General features: G+C 33.7%; 2 protein-coding genes across 3 annotated transcripts in view; one reads left to right on the top strand and one right to left on the bottom strand.

Annotated features, from left to right (window-relative positions):
- The window catches only part of LOC123267761, a gene marked incomplete in the record, with an annotated part of 391,343 nt that overhangs the window by 255,929 nt on the left and 113,946 nt on the right, over positions 1 to 21,468 (bottom strand).
- LOC123267774 lies at positions 17,998 to 19,661 on the top strand. 2 transcript variants are annotated; one of them, XM_044732615.1, is made up of 2 exons: positions 17,998 to 18,384; positions 18,472 to 19,661. In XM_044732615.1, the coding sequence occupies exon 2, from the start codon at positions 18,783 to 18,785 to the stop codon at positions 19,434 to 19,436; it is 654 nt and encodes a 217-aa protein (XP_044588550.1). In that variant the 5' UTR covers positions 17,998 to 18,384; positions 18,472 to 18,782; the 3' UTR covers positions 19,437 to 19,661. Both variants share the same exon structure in this region, with proteins under 2 accessions (XP_044588550.1, XP_044588551.1).

The following is a 21,468-nucleotide window of genomic DNA, read 5'->3' as shown; positions in this document are numbered from 1 at the left end:
AAAGGAAAGCTCACTGGAAAAGTCATTGATAATTTGAGTCGATACTACGGAGCAGCAATCAGACATAATTGTGATTCTTTAGAAGGAATGAAAAATGCAGCCTGGGCAACGTTCTACCACCAGCAGTCAACAGACGATTACCCTCAACACCATAAGCGCATGAGCGGTGAGAACTCGTGGTGTTCGTATCAAAAAGCTTTGGCCACAACAGGAGTGGAAAATTTCAATCATGACTACACTCCACTTCCACAAGATGTCATAGAAGCGATCAAACCGATTTATGAAGATTTGAGTAAAGACGAACTTCTAGAAAGGTGTCTTGGAGGTTTTACTCAAAATGCCAACGAAAGTTTGAACCAGCTGATTTGGAGAATTGCACCGAAAAAATTATCTGGCAGCAGACAAATTGTTAAATTTGCATCTAATGTAGCTGCATGCACATTCAATGAAGGTGCTGGTGCTCTTCTAACTTTTCTGTCTGACATGGACGTCAGTATCGGCCCAAGCGCTCACGAGTATGCATCATCTACGGACAGCAATCGCATTGATAGGGCCGAGTTCCAAGCTGTGCAGCAGAGCAAAGAAGCCAGAATAAAACGAAGACTTGAAAAAAAACAGGCTGAAGACATCGACAATGCTGAAGGATGTGTGCTGTATGGAGCTGGAATTGATGATTCTGTGTAAGTTAAAAAAAAAATTTTTTTTCTTCACTTTTTTGCTTCATAAACTTTAAACGCGTTTTTCTCAAAACTACTTTTTCAAAGTCCGTGTTCACTGCCATTTGAAAACTACTCGACCGATTCATTTCAAACTTTGTACACATTTTCTTCATATAAAATACCTCCCCCCTACGTTTATTAAAAATTTTTTTTTAACATTAAGGGTGTTTCCCACCCACAAAATGGCGGAAATTTTAGTCGAAAATAACGGTTCACACTTTAGATTGCCGCCAAAAATTTTTAAATTAAAAAAAAAAATAATAAGAGAACGTTTGGGGGAAGATTTGTTTATAATTCAACTAAATTTTTATGGTTTTTTATTTTCAGATAATTTCCGGCTGAGTTACAGTGAACACCGCAAATTGTTTTTTTTTTTTCAAGACGTCCTGGGGGAAGCTCTGTCACGGGCTAATGGTTTAATATTTTTGCATGAAAAATTTACAGAACATAGTCAAAACTATGCTCAATAATGTATAGAAAGTTTGAATGAAATTGCTCAATCGATATTTGAGATAAAAAATCACAAAAAAAGTGTTTTTTTTTTACGCTGAAACCCTTACCCCTCCCTTAAGAATCGCAAAAAATTATCGTTCTCTAACCATTCTCAAATTCTTAAGCTTGAAGCGATCAAAAATCAATTAATTGGTTTATTTTCGGGCACATTAGGCTTGAAAGTAGCCAGAAATTTCAGGACTGGTTGGAAAAATTAACAGTTTTTTTCAGATTTTTTTCTATTTGAAAAATGTATCAATTTTAACTATAATTCATATATTTTTTGAAGTGAAACTTCTTTAGAATCGTTGTGATTTCAAACTCGATGAAACGAAAAAATAAGTCCACAGAGACACAAACACATAAATGTATAGGATTCAGCCGGCAAAAGAATGAGATGGAACACATTAGACGTTCTGGGTCTCCTCTTTGCGCGACTCTTCGTAGCATCCCCACTATCGTCTACTAAACATTGTCCATATGTATGCTCCTGTGTAGTGGGATAATCAGTATATATATATATATATATATATATATATATATATATATATATATATATATATATATCTTGCTCCAGGTCCAAGCGTTCTACGTGTTATATTAGTATGTGTTTAATACATGTGTTTGCGCCTGCGTATGAGTAAGCTTTAATAAAAAACAAGCGTGTTGATTGTTGATGCATTTTTATTTGTGTGAATATTTTAATTTTCTTAATTTTATAATTATGCGAAAAACTACCAGATCAAAAACAGTAATTGACGCTGTTTTCCAAAGGTGGTTATTATTTATAAGTGGGATCAACCCAAGCTAAGCCATGTTAATTTTTTTAACTTCCCGCTAAGAAAATCGAAGATTTTTAAAATTCGGGAAGTTATTGGTTTCACCCCGTTTTGCGAAAATTGAGTTTTTATCAGATCTCGACGTTTTAAGGTCACAGGAAGCGTCCCCGACTATTCCCGCAATGGTATCCGTGCGTGTGTGTGTGTGTGTGTGTGTGTGTGTATATGTGTATGTATGTAAACTTCTTATAACTTTTGAACGGCTCGACCGATCGGATCGAAATAGGTGGCGATCTAAAGAGTATTATTGCCATCAAATTTCGTAAAAATTCGAATCAATTCGGTTTGCTAGATTTTGAAAAATCTCAAAAATAAAATTTTTGAAAAATCGTTTTTTTGGAATAACTTCTAAACGGTTGCACTGATCAATTTCAAAAACTATTCCGCTCTTAAGTTTAAAAAACCACGTCGATTGCTACCAGTCCCGTCAAAATCGGTTGATTCGTTCGAGAGTTATCGAAAACGAAAAATTTCAAAAACAGTGTTTTTTTGGAATTACTTCGAAATTCCTCGATTGATCAATTCGAACTTAAAGATCCATTATGAGGTTTGAAAAATTGTGTTGAATGTCACCAACCGCGTAAAAATCGTTTCCTTCATTCAAAAGTTATTGTGGTTTGAAAATTCAAAAAATAGTGTTTCATCAAACTTCTATCAGACTTTTGAGCTTGAAGAGCTCAAAAGCATAAAGAAGCTATCTCTTTGAGCTCGGAGAACTCAAAATGATAGCAGAAATTGTACTATTGAGCTCGAAGAGATAATCAAGCCTACCGAGAAATAATCAGCTCTGTACCGACCGTTACAGGCCAACAGTCACCAATGGAGAGGCTCGGCATCAAGATCGAAGAGTTAGTCGAGTTTATAAAAGACAAGAAGAATCTCCATCATGAGATTAGAAAATTGGTTACATCTATCACTACAGCATATTAGTTAGCCAACAAATCACCAGGCATATCGGCGTCAACGACCCAAACATCTCCGAGTCTGACCAAGAAACCACAGCCATTTTTGGTCACTACTAAAAAATTACCACAGCAAGGAAAGGACATTAAAAAGAGGCAGCTGTCCACGCCCAGCCCTTATTCAATAATCGAGAAGCCACCACAGAAAAAGACAGCCCGGGAGGACATCTGGACTTCAGTGAACCGAAATAGGAAGAAGAAGGAAAAAGAGCATGAAACAGCGCCCCCCCCCCTACCATAGCTCAAAACCAGTCAAGTAAGGGTGTCTCTAAGAAACCGAGGAGAAAGAAGGCAGGAACTAAGGCTGTTCTTGTCCGACCAGTAGACGGTCAAACTTATGCTGATATCCTAAAGGAAATCAAGGCCAAGGTAAGCTCTGTCGAGACGGGCGTAGACATAAAGTCTATTAAAAAGAGGAAACAAGGAGGCGTTCTCCTTGAAATGGCTCGAAAGACCGAAGACAGCAAGGCTTTCACCGATGCAGTAAGGTCAGCCACTGCAAACATCGGCACGGTCAAGACGCTAACACCAACAACAACGATCGACGTCCTCGACTTGTACGAATTCTCTACCGAGAGCGAAGTCCGTGAAGCACTCAAACGTGAATTCACTGACAGCCTGGAGGTCAAACGGGTAAATTTGACAAAACCCACACCACGAGGAAATCGGGCAGCCTTCTGCGAAGTAGACGAGGCCAGTGCGATTAAGGCCCTTGACAAGGCCCATATAATGATCGGTTGGGTGAACTGTCGTATACGCCCAGTTGCAGAAGTAACCCGCTGTTTCAGATGTCTTAGTTTTGGACACCAAACACGCCAGTATGCGGGACCAAACAGAAGCAGGTGCTGCTACAAATGTCGCGGAGAGAACCATCAGGCCGTTAACTGCACGGAGAAGCCAAAATGCTTCCTTTGTGCTCCGGACAAAGATGCCCAGGATGGTCTATGCCATATTTCTGGCACTGGAGCTTGCAGGGCATTCTGCACAGCACTTGCAGAAGCCAAGAGAGGGCGGAAATGACACGCATACTACAAGGCAACCTGAGTAGGTGTTACCATTGCCATAGTAACCGTTGCCATGGTAACCGTTTATTTCCACGTATATAGTCACTCATCACGATATCTCTGGAACCATAAGACCTAGAGACTTGAAATTTGGTAGGAATATTCTTTTCACCGAGTATTTACAATTAAAATTTTTAATTTCAAAGCTATAGCTCCTATAGACTTCAAATTTGATAGGAGTCTTCTATATGTGATATATAAATTATCTAAGAACGGATTTTACAACGAATCACCTCCAATAAGGATCGCGGGGTGGGTGTTGACAATAAAAAATGTTCATTTCCAAAATATAGCTTCTGAAAACTCTAAATTTGGTAGAAATCTATTATTTCTCCTGTAGAGATCATCTCAAAATGGATTTTAATAAAGTTTACTTCCGATAGGAATTGCGGGGGTGGGTGTTAAAATCTAAAATTTTAATTTCCAAACTGTAACTTCAACAGACTTCAAATTTGGTGGGAGTCTTCATGTATCATGTCAAGTTCAGCTAAGAATAAATTTTATCAAATTCCAATCCCAAAGGGACTGCGGGGGCGTTAACAATGAAAATCTTTCTTTTCAAAACAATAGTTTCTATGGACTCGAAGTTTTGTTGGAATATTTTATTTTTAATGTAAAAATCATCTCGAATAGGATCTTACGAAATTTCTCTCTCACATAAGAGTGCGGGAGTGATAGTTGTCAAAAAATTCATATTCTTCAAATATATTTCCTAGAGATATAAAATTTGATAGAATCTTAAGAGAAACAGGTAATTACAGGGATGGCCTCCAAGGTCAACGGATTAAAATATTTTCCTTTTTTAATAATTATATTTTCTTACCACAATCGTCTCTTTGGCAGCGGCGAAAAAGTCATTGTAAGGTTTCTAAAATTTAACTTTACATGTAGCTATATAGTCAACGAACTAAGTATTTTGCATACATTTTATTTTTGCTGATCACATAACCAATGAATTGTTCTTATTACGGGATCGCGTTTTTCTAAACACTTGAGATGCGGAAAAGAAATTTGGCTATTCATTTTAAGAGATTTCGTAAAATCAAAAATTAAAATCGTAAATCCAAAAATGATTATTCATTTTTGGAGAAAGCCACGGGAATGTTATAGTGATTGCACATTGAAAGTTACAATGGATATTCGCTAGAATTATGACATGGATAAAAGGTACAGGCCAATCCGATAGAATTTTGAATCTGTGCAAGTCAGAACAATACTCCAATTGAATTTCAAGTCTAGATCTCAAAATACAATTCTATAAAGTGCCCAGCGGTGCGGGCGGGTAACAGCTAGTTATATATATATATAAGCGAAATACCACTCACTCACTCATCACGAGATCTCCGAAACTATTCGCCCGATTGACGTGAAATTTAGTATAGTTACTCCATTCGTGATGTAGACACTCACTAAGAGGGATTTTACGCAATTCCTAGCCAAAATGGATTTTTCGTCTACCATCACGTATGCTACCCCTTCCCCTCCCTCTCATTTGTTCCCTCCCCTCCCGTGCCTTCTTCCCCCTTCCCTATATCTCTCTCTCTTTTTTTTTTTTGGAAAATGTCATTTTGATTCGCCAATCTAAGAAACCATCAAGTGGCATCCATCAATTATAGAACTCACCCCCCCCCCGCAACCACCCACGCTAATCAACCGTTGCCATGGTTACCGTTTCAATGGTTACCGTTGCCATGGTTATCGTTGCCATGGTAACCGTTGCTATGGTTACCGTTGCTATGGTTACCGTTGCTACAATAACTGTCAAAATAAATAAATTGTAATAACAAATTCGGTTGTCAACTAAATTCAGAGAAATCATTAGAATAAACGTAGAAAGTTACTAAATACTAATATTCCATATAATTATTCAACAGTATTATTCTGTACAATGTTAGGCAAATACATATTGATTTCATATTTTATCGATTGATTGTTGGGACAGTAGGAATTAATAATCATCCACTTTTTAAGAAATAATAGCTAAATCATTAATAACTGAAATAGCTCATATGTATTGGAATGATCATGAAGGATGAACTAACTCCATTATATCATAACACAGCTAAATATAACATAAATATTATTAAGTTGATTTTGTTAAATGATTATACTGATTTTAATGATTAAAATTAAAATGGTAAATTGTTTCTGATGTATCTTTTCTACAATTTCACGACGATATAGTTAAATTATTATAAAGAAACGGTCGATTTGAGTTAATCTATATATATATATAGGAGATCCCATTTTTGAACTCACTCATTACGAAATCTCAGAAACTATTAGGTCGATTAACTTGAAATTTGATAGGAATATTCCTTTTACTGAGTAGAGGTCAGCTAAGAACGGATTTTACGAATTTCCACCAACAAGGGGTCTTGCGGGGGAGTTAACAATAGAAAATTCCCATTTTTTTTACTAATTTATGTGTGTAGTCATTTGTTTTTTGTTTCCGTCAATAAAACAAAAGACGATCGTTTTTCCGTCATTCTTTTTTTTGTAGCTTATAAAGAAGTCGGAAAAAAGTATAACATCAACTCTACGCTTTTAATGCTTCTCCTCCACACCCAACCACACCATCCCACGCATCCACCCCCCACTTCCACGCATCCATCCACGCACTCCCACGCATCCACCCACGCACTCTCACGCATCCATCCATGCACTCCTACGCATCCACCCACGCACTCTCACGCATCCACCCACGCATCCATCCATGCACTCCTACGCATCTACCCACGCACTCTCACGCATCCATCCATGCACTCCTACGCATCCATCCATGCACTCACCCACATCTATATATATATATATAATAACCAGAAAAAATATTATATATATATATATATATATATATATATACTAGCTGATACCCGCCCGCTTCGCTGGGCATACAATAAAATTTTATGTTGTAACCTAGATGAAAAATATAAACAAAATGATTAATTTCAAAAAGATAATTAATATAAATTTTTGATTAGAGAAAAGTGATTGTTTATGATAACCGGTGTTAGCGAGTATTAAATATATGAGAAAAGTATTTTATTATTAATAATCAATCAATCAATGGGTCAGTTAGTCAGTAAATCTGTCATTAGACAGATTTCCGCATCACCAATGACGTACTGTGTAGTGAGATGCGTTCCCATTATAATAATGTTATCCTAAACATTTAGTCTAGACCGGATAGGTCAAATGGTAGAAGTAGCCGACATGTCACCGGAAGGTTCTGGGTTCGAATCCCTGTCCGAGCTATCTGAATTTTTTCTCGCATATTCTGTAAACTCTTATTAAGAAGGTCCTTCCTATTTCTTTCTCAATCTCTTCCTCCTCAATTATTCTGTTACGTGAATGTTGGAACGCTTCACGTAATAATTATCCGTAACTCCTATTCTTTTCCGCTTCATAGTATTATTTAATTTTAAAAAATGTCAATAATTTTTTAATTTTAAAAAATGTTAATAATAAAATACTTTTCTCATATATTTAATACTCGCTAACACCGGTCATCACAAACAATCACTTTTCTCTAATTCAAAATTTATATTCATTATCTTTTTGAAATTAACCATTTTGTTTATATTTTTCATCTAGGTTACACCATAAAAATTTATTGTATTCCTATCGAAGCGGGCGGGTATCAGCTAGTTATTAATAAATTCATAACAAATTAAGTGGTATTAAAAATATATTTATTATTACTCATTTTATTAGAAATTATCTTAAATCGACCGTTTTTATAATAATTTAACGATATCGTTGTGAAATTTTAGAAGACGCATCAGACACAATTTACCATTTTAATTTTAATCATTAAAATCAGTATAATCATTTAACAATATCAACTTGATAATATTTATGTTTAATTTATCTGTGTTATGATATAATCGAGTTCATCCTTCATGATTATTCCAATACATATAAGTTATTTCAGTTATTAATGATTTAGCTATTCTTTCTTAAAAAACGTATGATTATGAATTCCTACTGTCCCAACAGTCAATCGATAAAATTTAAAATCAATCATTTTGACAGTTATTATAGCAACGGTAACCATGATAACGGTAACCATGGTAACGGCAACCATGGTAACGGCAACCATGGTAACGGTAACCATGGCAACGGTAACTACGGCAACGGTAACCATAGCAACGGTAACCATGGCAACGGTAACCATGACAATGGTAACTATGGCAACGGTAACCCTGTCAACGGTAACCATGGCAACAGTTGATTAGCGTGGGTGGTTGTAGGGGGGTTGAGTTCGATAATTTACGGGTGCCACTGATGGTTTCTTAGATTAGAGGGTCAAAATGATATTTCGCTCCCAAAAAAAGAGAGAGATATAGGGAAGGGGAAAGATTATAGGGCACGGGAGGGGAGGAGAAGAATGAGAGGGAGGGGAGGGGAGGGCATATGTGATGGTAGACGAAAAATTCATTTTGGCTAGGAATTGCGTAAAATCCGTTCTTAGTGAGCGTCTACATCACGAATGGAGTAACTATGCTAAATTTCAAGTCAATCGGGCGAATAGTTTCGGAGATCTCGTGATGAGTGAGTGAGTGGTATTTCGCTTATATATATATAGACTAGGAATTGCGTAAAATCCGTTCTTAGTGAGCGTCTACATCACGAATGGAGTAACTATGCTAAATTTCAAGTCAATCGGGCGAATAGTTTCGGAGATCTCGTGATGAGTGAGTGAGTGGTATTTCGCTTATATATATATAGATATATATATAAAATTTAAGAACGTTGATAAATATTTAAGCTTTTTTTGCCACAAAAATTGGAGTTATTTTCGATTGCTAAAAATGTAAATAATATAACTGTGAAATTTCTATTTTTGAAATGTCAGTTTAAAAATTGACATAAGTTCATACACTTTTTTTCTGGTCTATTTAATCGATCATATGCAGAATTCGAAAGAAATTAGAAGTTAACAAACCTGAGGACATAGAAGTAGGACTCGCGGACGGAATTCGTAAAATTTATTACGAGCTTGCAACTAAAATAAAGACTCCTAATCAAGATATTCTTAACACTACAACGATTGGCGAAACTCCCTACCACGGATTTACCAAAATTCGATGGTAACTTTGAAAATTGGCTTTCTTTTAAAAATACATTTAAGACACTTATCGACGGACGTAACGATTTAGATGATCTTAATAAGTTTTTATACCTTCGCGGATGTTTAACTGGTTCTGCTGCAAACAAGCTCGCGCTTTTTGATGCAAGTGCAGAAAACTATACAAAGGCTTGGGCCCTTTTAACAGAAACTTATCAGAAAGAGCGCGCTCTAGTTTTTAAACATTATGACGCTCTTTTGAATATCAATTCCGACTAATGAAAATCTTACTAAATTCATAGATGAAGCTCGACAACACTTGAATGATTTAGAGTCATTAAAAGCAACACCAACTGACGCATTTACAGTAAGATTATTAGAAAATAATTACCAATAGAAATTAGAGACAAATGGGAAGAAACGTATAAAGACGATAACACTCTCCCAACATTTGACGAGTTTAGCAAATTTATTATAAAAACTGCTTTCCGACTCAGTACACGTAAACCTAACGAACAGCGTGACTCTGATAACTCTTTTAAAAGACGACGTCATGAACATTCGAGTAATAATTTAAAGAAACAAAAAACAGATACGCCAGTTCGAGCTTTAGTGACGACCGCCTCTACTACCTGCCCATGTTGCAAACAATCTCATTCTCTCTATAAATGTTATAAATTCAATGCATTAAATGTAGGAGAACGCATAAAATTTGTAAAATCTGTTAAATTTTGTAATAATTGTCTTCGCGAACACAAAGGAACTTGCACTTCCAGCAGATGTCGAGTCTGTAAGAAATTCCATGATACCACATTGGACATTAATCAAAATGTAACTCAACAACCGACTAATCCAAATACTTCCAAGAACAACTTCGTAAAATTCGAGTCACCTTCTACTGTAACAACTGATAAGGAATCTACATCTTGACTAGTAGCACACAATTATACAACAATTCTCAGAACACCGCGTTTCCAATTGATGATGAGCGCACTCATTCAATTGCGTGATTTAACAGGTGAATTCATACAAGCTCGCGCTTTACTTGACACTTGTGCAACAGCTAATTTCATTACTGAAAAATTGACTAATAAATTAAAATTGCCAATGCAAAATTGTTCTATTCCAATCGGGGCTGTTAACGGAATGCAAACCTTTTCAAAACATATCGTACAAATAAATTGTAAATCTTTAAATGGTAAATTTCAAAGATCATTGTCATTTCTAACTGTTAACGAAATTGCAGAACTGAGTCCAAATGAAATCTTTCCGCGTGATAAAATAAGCATACCTAAAAAGATAATACTTGCTGATCCGCAATTTCATATACCAAGACCCGTAGATGTCCTTATCGGTTCAGGTACCACACTTTCTCTTCTATCTGTCGGACAGATTAACTGCTCACAAACTGATTGTGATTTAATATTACAAAAAACGCAACTAGGATGGGTCGTAGCGGGAGGAGTCAACGACGATAAAAATATACTTGCTGTAACTTGTCAATTAACTGATCTGTCGAGTCAATTAACAAAATTCTGGACTATTGAAGACGTAGGTTCTAATGATTCCCGATCTTTTGATGATTCTACATGTGAGACTCATTATCAAAACACTACTACTCGCGATATAAACGGTCGATATGAAATAAAATTACCTTTTCGCGTAGACGATGTCGATTTCGGTAATTCCAAACAACAAGCTTATAAAAGATTTCTGTCCTTACAGAAGAGATTAAATGCAGACTCATCATTAAAATCTGAATACAATAAAGTCATGAATGAATACATCAATCTTGGCCACATGGTACTCGTACCGGATGATAGTGGACCAGGGTATTATATGCCCCATCATCCGATAATAAAAACAACCAGCACTACTACTAAGGTACGCGTTGTATTTGATGCTTCAGCTAAAACCGATAAAGGTATCTCTTTGAATGAAGTCTTACTAACCGGACCTACTATACAAGATAATCTTTTTACCATTCTCTTACGTTTTCGTACCTTTGTTTATGCTATGACTTCTAATATAGCTCAAATGTATCGACAAATTTGCGTACATCTGGATCATCATAAATATCAACGAATCCTTTACTATCATAATAACAATATTAGTACCTTTGAACTTAAACGAGTAACATTTGGAGTTTCTGCAGCCCCGTTTTTAGCTATACGCACTGTAACTCAACTTGCTGATGACGAATCTCATAATTTTCCTGTAGCTTCAAAAATATTAAAACGAGATCTTTATGTCGATAACTTATTAACCGGATCTAATTCTTTGACCGAAATTTTAAATTTGCGTGATGAAATCATTCAACTAGTGCGAAAGGGTGGATTCGAACTCAGACAATGGGCTTCGAATCATCGACACGCACTGGATAATTTCGATCAAAGAACCTTAGATTTAGATTAGGCTATTAATGATGATCCTATCTCTAAAACTTTGGGCATAGCATGGAATTCTCTAACTGACGAATTTATCTATACAGTCAATTCAATCCATTCATCGCGAAAAGTAACTAAACGAACCATCTTATCTGACATTGCAAAAATTTTCGATCCTATCGGAATTTTAGGTCCTATAGTATTAGCTGCAAAAACCATTATTCAAGAATGTTGGAAATTAAAGGTCCATTGGGATGAAGCGGTCCCACAAGAATTGCATTGGCGCTGGTGTAAATTTGCTGAACAATTACTTCTAATTAAAGATTTTTCTATTGAACGTAATATTTTACTTCCTGATCTGACTGACATGCAATTGCATGGATTTTGTGATGCTAGTAAAGTGGGCTATGGTGCTTGCATTTATATAAGATCAGTAAATGAATATGGAGACGCGATCGTGAAGTTAGTTTGTTCCAAATCTCGAGTTGCTCCCATTAAAGATGTTACAATTCCAAAATTAGAGTTATGTGGAGCATTATTACTTGCTAGATTGTATAAAGACACAATTCCCTCCTTTAACTTTGACATTTCTAAAGTCACATTTTGGTCAGATTCAACTATTGTATTTCAATGGCTTAAACGATCTCCCAACTCTCTCAAGGTCTTTGAAGCGAATCGCGTAACAGAAATTCAAACTCTTTGCGGTAAAGTCGAATGGCGACATGTTAGAACTAAAGATAATCCGGCAGATGGTCCATCTAGAGGTCAACTTCCTTCTAAATTTTTAAATAATAAAATGTGGTTGAACGGTCCTACGTGGCTATCACAGGATCCTCTCAATTGGCCTAACTTAAAACCGGCTGTTCCTTCTGAACTTCCCGGTATTCGAAAAATTACTTGTTTACTAGCTTTCACTGAAAATTTGTTTAAACGATTTTCATCATATTCTAAACTTATAAATTCCTTTTCCTATTGTTTACGAATGTTAAAGGGTAATCTATTCAAACACAAGTCTTTAAGCGTAGAAGAAAAATTATTAACTGAAATAAAAATCTTAACTCTGATTCAAAACGAACAATATCATGATGAAATCGAACAAATTAAAGAAACCGGAGAAACTAAAAACCTCCGATTGCGATGTCTTAATCCATTTATCGATTCAAACGGACTATTGAGAGTGGGAGGACGTTTGAAACATGCTCCTATATCTTTTTCGAAAAAACATCCTATTTTATTACCTTCACGTCATTATGTTACTGATTTAATCATTAGGGAAACCCATGAAAATTTGTACCATTCGGGTATACAGAGTACACTTTCAAATCTTAGACATAAATTTTGGCTGCTAGACGGAAAAAATCAAGTACGTAAAATCATTAGACATTGTGTTAAATGCATTCGACATCAACCAATATTACTACAAACTAAAATGGCCAATTTGCCTAGTTCTCGAGTCTCAGAATCTCCACCATTTTCCCACGTGGGAATCGATTATTTCGGACCTCTCTTTATCAAAGAACGCAAATTTTGAAACAGAACTAAAGTCAAGGTCTATGGATGTGTTTTTGTTTGTATGGCTACTAAGGCCGTCCATTTAGAGATCGCAGGTGACCTAACTACTGAAGGTTTCTTAGGAGCTTTCGGACGTTTTATTGGTAGAAGAGGGGTTCCATCTCATGTATATTCTGATAATGGTACCAATTTTGTGGGTGCAAATCATCAATTAAGAGAACTTTACCAACTATTCAACTCAAAATCCCATCAGGATATTGTTAACAACTATGCTATAAATAAAAATATTATCTGGAAATTCAATCCACCTCTATCTCCTCATTTCGGTGGTATCTGGGAGGTGGCAGTCAAGTCATTTAGACATCATTTTAAACGAGTAGTGAAAGAACAACTTTTAACATTTGAAGAATTAAATTCTCTAGCCATACAAATTGAATCTGTATTAAATTCTCGTCCTTTATGTTCATTGTCAAGTGATCTTAATGATCCTATTGCTTTAACTCCTGCACACATTTTAATAGGTCGTCCTCTCACAATGCTGCCTGAAAATGATTTTTCTGATGTTCCAGATAATAGACTAAGCTCATGGCAATTCATTGTCAAGGCTCGACAGGATTTCTGAAAACGCTGGTATTTGGAATACCTTCACGAACTACAGACCAGGCAAAAATGGGACTCCAATCGAGGAGATATTAAAATCAATCAAGTTGTCTTGCTAATGGACAAAAACCAACCATGCATGCGGTGGCAGCTGGGAGTACTGATCGACATTCATCCAGGAGAGGATAATATAACAAGAGTAGCTTCAATTCGAACGGCTCAAGGCATATATAAACGGAATATCACTCTATTGTGTCCTTTACTAATCAATTCTTAAATTCTGTAAAATCAAAATATTATAATCATGTAATGTCACTAATTGTAAACACTATTAATAACATCTTGCTCAACCTTCGCAACGGGGGGAGTATGTTTAACCGCCAGGAAAGAGGTCCAGTAAAAATTTATAAGAGGAATTGCGCCTTCGGGCTTGATCGCTCCAACTCGGGAATAATCGTATCACGCGATGGCCGTCGCTCATGCGCGCCTTGGTTAACGGGAGAGAAGCCGGCTCACGTGGCCGGCGATAAGCAGTTGTGCTTGGACTCTTGTACTAGTACGACTACTCTGTATTACTCGATCCCGATATTTCTTACTTGCATCTTACATTTGTTCAAATACTTAAATTATTCATTAAACACAAATAATTACTTCAATTTCAATAACAATTAAATTCTCAAATCATTCAAATCAGTTCAATAGTTCAGTGAATTAAAATAAATAAAATCAAGGTAGATTTAATTAGTGACGCCACGCGGCCATTGCGCGCCATATTAACAAAGGATTGCAACAGCCACGCGGCTTTAGTCAATCCATTATTGACCCGTGATATTAATATTAAATTATATTGAATTCATTACCAACATTTAATTACAATTTTACTTAATCAAATTTATCAATAGTTCAATTCTAAATTCAAAATCATTTGACTATTTTCTACACGAAAAACAATAAATTCAATTGACCAACATCTTGTTATCAATTGAATATTATAAGCTCTCACACTGAGACAATTCATTTAATTAATTGAACATTATTAGCTCTCACACTGAGACAGTTCATCTAATTAATTAAATATTACCAGCTCCCACCTTGGGACAATACAAATTTAAATTATCGATAAATTTCTCTCTACGGCGGCTGAGCTCACCCCTATTACGTTATTGCAACGTAAGTTACACATACACACTTACACACATACAATTTACTTGTATAATTTTCATCAAGGAGGTTTTTTCTCAGCCTAGCTGGGTTTTCCTCCTTTGGGGACAAATAAATCATCTAAATTGTTCCCCAAAAAATCCAAGTATTTTTATTTAACTTCCTAACCCTAATTTCATCACATTTTTAAAATTAATTACGAGAGCTATCCGCATTGGATAGTCTTCGACAAAACAATAATATTTTTCAATTTTCAATTACATTGTGGGATTTCCGAAACAATTTTTAGATATCATAAGCAATTAATTTGCATTTTAAAAAAAGGAAAATATATTGATAATAATAACGATAAAAGTTTGTCATCTTTCTACCATAGAAGCTATTAAAGGAGGTAAATGGTTGAAAAGTCGATTAATGCAAACCAAATGTATCCAGAAGAGCGATAAAAAAATAATACAAGAATTACATAATTTTGTTAGAGAAAAAATTCATAAATTCAAAAACGTTAACCAAAAAAATAATAATAACGGAATAGAAATTCCATTCAAAATACTAAAATGTTTTCTACCAATTTACACAAAAAGAGATGGTAATTGTTTTTATAATGCTGTTTCTACTTTATTAACTGGAGATGAAAAATTAATGTCGTGCTTGAGAGCATTAGAAGCTGCTCATGTCATTATGAATAAAGAATTTATAAAAAATCTACCAGAAGAAATCTCAAAAACAATAAATTTTAAGAAAATTTTAAGAAATGGTACACGCGCAGAAATTGGAGATATAATAATTATTTCAGCAATATTGCAACGTTCAGTTAAGATTTATTTTAACAATAATAAAGCTAATAAACAACTTCCTTCAATTAAAAATAACGAAAAGTTTCATCTTTATTTTGACAAAAAATCTGAACATTATCTGCCACTAATTAAAAAAGATGAAAAAGAAAATTTACCTATCCTAGATCCTCTGAAAGATATTAATTTCAACAATTTTTATTTCATTAATACTCCGTATGATCAACATGAATATAAACAACATGGAATGTATGCAGATAATGATAGTTCAAATGTTCAGAACAATTCAGTAAATCAGAAAACGAATAAAATCGTGAAAAAAAAAATTGTTATTCAATCTAGTAAAGAAGTTTCTATTAATATTTATAATTTTAATATGCAAAGAGCAGTTCTTGAAATTGAAAATATAAAAAACAAATTCGAAAAAAAAAAAAATATTTGATGATAATGATTTCAAAACTATATCTAAAATCTGTCATTTTATAAGAAAAATAGTTTATAAATTTGAATTTCAAAATTATAATTTTAATGTTTCGATTCCACAATCGTTAGGTAATTATTTCACTCCAATTAAAACCAGTGGTCATGGAAATTGTTTTTATAATGCAATATCTATTTTGTTAAGTGGTAACGAAAATTTAATGAATTGTTTAAGAATTTTAGGAGCAGCTCATATGGTGATTAATCAAGAATTTATCAATAATTTACCAACCGGTATTAAAAAAACAATATCTATAAATCATATTATAACAGATGGAATATATGCAGAAATAGGTGATATGATCTTCATTTCAGCACTATTACAACGATCAATAAATATATATACCGGAAATAAAAATTCGAGCATAAGAATAGCTCCGGTAGAAAATGAAAAGGAATTTCATCTTTATTGGGATTTGAAGATTCCACATTATACAGCTTTGATTCAAAATAATGAAATTAATTTCTTTCCTCCAATTGACACAATGGTTATTGATTTGAAAAATTTTATGTGTTTAAAATAAAAAAATTTCATCATAATAAAATTATCTTCTCGTGTTATAAGATTTTTCTGTAATTTCAAAAATTATTCCCATATAAGTATGGACACTTTTGAAATCATCTTGCAACATGGAATTAAAATAAAATTAAAAGAGATTGAAAAAGCAAACGAAAATGTAAAACTGTTCAATAATTGTAACAAAAGTTAAAAGTTGAAAAAAAAATCAAAAAAGCAAACTATAATATCTATTATGAAAAAAAAAATAAATATTCACACAATTATACTCTAACATACAATTATTTTTCATGTTCTTCTTTTACAGAGAATTAAAAATGGTAAAGCTTGAAGAAAAAAACTCCTAGATCTTTCAAAGTTATTTCAAAGTTGTCTATTGTCAATGGATACCCCAGACTAATCAATTAAATCATTTCGTGAAATTAATATAAAAATATCGAAGACAGGAAGATTCAATCTGAGTACTAATTATAGAATTTGTTTTATTGTGAATGTAATTTACAAAAATAACGAAAAATATGAAAACATACGACGGTTCGATTTGAAAATAATTAAAAGAAACTATACTTTCATTAATAGAAGTTTAAGTAATAATTATTCGACAAATTTTTTTTATAATTATTTATTATTACAAAAAATTTAAATCTACCTTCCATCTCGGGCGGAGCCGAATGGCTTACTTTTTATACTCTTATGGACGTTTTTTTTTGGTACTGAAATATGACAATTTCAAAAATACAATGGGTTTAAAAGATACCTCCAGTTGATACAATGTGATAATTTAAGAGCTATCGATTGTCGGTAAAAAAGATATCATCTACATTTAATTTAAATAATATGGATGTTATGTTTTCAGAATAATTACATTGTCGTTGTGTTCATCGTGTCACGTAGACTTACTATTGCTAAATAAAGTACCTATTATTTATCATAAAGTGCTGTTAATTTATATTTTGTTGACGAGTGATTACAATGCCGAAGTTTTTTGATCGATGTTGCAATCCATTTAATTTGGAGAAGCATAGAAGAAAAATATCCCTGCGAAACTTACCGGAGCATTTAGCAATTCGATACAATTTGTCGACTGATGAGCGAATATGTAGTTCATGTTATAAAAAAATGCTTCAGCCCTCTGTTGAAAATACTTCTGATGAAAGTGATGATAATCAAAAAAAAAATTATTTTGAAATTGATCAAACTATTATCAGCGGATCTATAGAAGTTTACGATTCCGAACGCAATAATCTGACAGGTATTTTCTAAACTTTCATACGTCTCGGTATTCAACTATTAACGTTAATTTTTTATAGTTTTTATTCGTTATTTTTTCTAGAGCCAACGACAAGTTATGGAGAGTCACTTGATAAATAAAATAGTTCGTCGTTATCGAAACTGAGTCTGGAGATAACTCGTCCGACCATAAATGATGCCCTACTGTTGTTAAACCAATCCCCATTGCTTACGAGAAGACAGAATGATGATACGTATTTGAACAATAAAATCACTCGTGTTGCTTATAATTTGAGAAAGGCATTAGGAGTACAAAATGCAGTGGAATTTCAATGCAGCGATACAGATGCTGCTGAAATAATTGAAAAATTGAGAGAGAAGTTTAATGACACTGATACAAGCACATCGTTACGTTAACAAATTTTGACTCTAATGCCGTCAAGTTGGAGCATTGATAAGATTGTCGAGGTTATGGGTACTACGACGTATATGGCACGATTAACGAGAAAGCTTGCTGCTGACCAAGGAGTTTTACCAATACCTGAAAAGAAAATAGGTACGATATTGAGTTACAAATTAATTTTGTTTGGAATCACCAATGCGTGAATATTTATAAATTAATTTATAACATCGTTATTTTCAGGCCATGGATTATCTTCTGAAGTGTCATCGGCTGTTATAGATTTTTATAATGACGATGAAATGAGTAGTGTTATGCCAGAAAAAAAGGATTTTATTTCATTGCGTAATGATGATGGTTCGAAAGTTCAAGTGCAAAAACGTTTAGTACTTTGTAATTTGAAAGAGTTACACAAAATATTCAAATCAAGATTTCCCCAAATTGAAATTGGATTTTCTTAATTTGCATCATTACGCCTAAAACACTGTATTTTAGCTGGTGGATCTGGTACTCACACAGTTTGCGTTTGCTCAATTCATCAGAATATAAAACTCATGATTTTAGGTGGTAAGTTATGTCGATTAACTGAAGGTTCAAATTTGCCGGTGGGAACTTATAATGACTGTTTAAATGCAATTGTGTGTGAAGAACCAACGACTGAGTGCTATTTCAATACATGTGCTAATTGTCCAGGTATTGAAAATATAAAACAGTTATTACTAACAGAAATGGATAATAATGGAATCGATGAAGTAAGTTACAAACAATGGGTGTCGACTCCGAAAGTAACACTTGAAACAACCATTAAAAGTACTTTGGATTTTGTTGATGACTTCTGTGAAAAACTTGTTGCTTTATTACCACATAATTTCATTGCAAAAGAGCAAGCGGCTTATTTGAGAGCGTTAAAAGAATCTATAACAGAGAACGAATTTATGGTAATTGTTGATTTTGCTGAAAATTATGCATTTGTTGTTCAAGATGCTGCACCGGGATTCCACTGGAATAACGATCAAGCAACAGTTTACACAGTCGTTATTTATTATAAGGTAGATAATCAACTTACTCATCAAAGTATGGTTATCATTTCTGATTGCTTGAACCATGATTCTATTGCTGTCCATATTTATTCTGAGATCATTATCAATTTTATTAAGTCTCTGTCGTCTACAGTCTCTGTCGTCGGATGGTGCACCTCAGCAATATAAAAATTACAAGCATTTTAGTAATTTATCGCATTATCGTAGAGAGTTTGGTGTGATCGTCGAATGGAATTTTTTCGCAACAGCTCACGGAAAAGGGCCTTGTGACGGAGTCGGCGGGACAATTAAAAGAAAGGCCTCGCGGGCAAGTCTACAGTTACCACCTGATCAGCAAATATTAACACCTAAACAATTATTCGAATGGGCGTCACAAAATTTGACGAAAATGAATATTCGGTTCTCGTTTATAATTCAGTTCAAGTTTATAATTCGATGAAAGAAAAATTAGAAGATCGGTTCACAAATGCAAAAACAATACCAGTGACACAGAAAATCCATAAAATTTCACCATTGGAAGATTGTATGGTGCTAGTTAAGATGTTTTCTTCTTCAGAAAAATATTTAAATCACAGTACGATGAAGAAAAGGAGGGAATCATCCAGTAAAAAGAGATAATAAAAATAGGTGTAATGTTGAATTCTCGAATCAAGTATTATGTTAAAAAAAAAATAATATAATTTGAACACATACAAAAAAATGTTTTTTATTTATTTAAAAATGTTAAGAGACGGTGAATTCATTTAAGAGTATGAAAAGTCCTTTTTTTTTACTTTTTTGAAAAAAATAACAATTTCTTGGACGATAATCACTTGAAATTCTCCAATAAAATTTTATTTTTCAACTTTTGAGGTTTCACGAGGAAATAAAAAAAATTTCATAACAAAGTTATATAAAATCAGCAAAAATTCAACAAAAATTTTTTTATAATCAAGAAAAAAAATTAGAAGCAAAAATTCAACAAAAATTTTTTTATAATCAAGAAAAAAAATTAGAAGCGATTGTCGTCACATCTTTTAATTAACGGGGATCATTGCAGAATTAGTTGAAATATTTTTAGAGCAAAAAAAAAAAAAAAAAAAACGGTCGGACTTTGAGAAAATTACGGTTTTTTCAAAAAAACTAAAATATTTTATATATCTGGAATTCTGAAAATTTTTTCATATTTTTTTTCGAAAACTACATTTAAAAAAAAAATTTTGAAAAAAAAAAGTTCCCAAACGGTCAATTTTTGAAAAAGTTCTGGCAATTTAAAAATAAAAGAGCGGTTTGTTTAAAAAATTCATAACTTTTTTTGAGTCGGGAAAAAAAATTTGAAAAAATTCTGAAAAATAACTTTCGGAGGGTAGAAAAAGATAGAAAATTTTCAGCGAAATCAAAGGGGGTCAGGTAAAAAATTTGTCGATTTGACATGGAATGAACCATATATATATATATATATATATATACATATATATATATATATATATATATATATATATATATATAGCTATATATATATATATATATATATATACAGGGTGTCCTGTCACGGACGCCATTGTAGCATTCGATGAAATTCTGAGACGAAAAGTCCTTAGCCATTTTCAATTAACCGCATAGATAATTAATTATTAATTAAAAATAACGTCTCTTTATTTGTTAGAGAGAGAGCGTCAGTGTCCAGTAAAATATGTGCCAAACAAAGACACAACTAACTGTATGACTAACTAGTTTCTATAGCTAACGTAGTCACACATATTTTACTGGACATTCACATCGTGCAAAGCATCTTCGTTGGAACGCACTTGACTTTGACACTAGTTCTCTCTCTAACGCATAAAAGGACGTTATTTTAATTAGTATGCGTCTATTTAAAAATGACTGGGACTTCTCAAAACATTTATCAGGCTCTTTACAACGTCCGTCTGCTGCAGCCTCTGCTGTCTGCTGTAATATCTTATATATATGTATGCTGCTGCTATATATGTGCTGCTGCTGCTGCTGCTGCATGTTCATTCCATGTCCAAAATCATTGACTTCTCTTTACCCAGTTATTTTCAATTTTCACGACTCAAGATATGAGCCACTCAGTGACCGTTGTTTCAAAATTTTTTAAGCCGGATTTTCAGCATGAAAAAATACAAGTAGTATACTAAATATTTGGTACGAAAAAAAATAATTTTGTTTCATATATAGTAGTGTTTCAAAAATTTAATGG

The sequence above is a fragment of the Cotesia glomerata genome, linkage group LG6, assembly GCF_020080835.1.
Source record: "Cotesia glomerata isolate CgM1 linkage group LG6, MPM_Cglom_v2.3, whole genome shotgun sequence".
In the NCBI taxonomy this organism is placed as follows: Eukaryota; Metazoa; Arthropoda; class Insecta; order Hymenoptera; family Braconidae; genus Cotesia; species Cotesia glomerata.
Note: the sequence above shows the minus strand (reverse complement) of the source record. Positions and strands in the feature narration are given on the sequence as shown.

What these genes read in the sequence shown, in the direction of transcription:
- LOC123267774 (XM_044732615.1), top strand. Translation starts at nt 18,783, where the DNA reads ATGATTTTAGGTGGTAAGTTATGTCGATTAACTGAAGGTTCAAATTTG.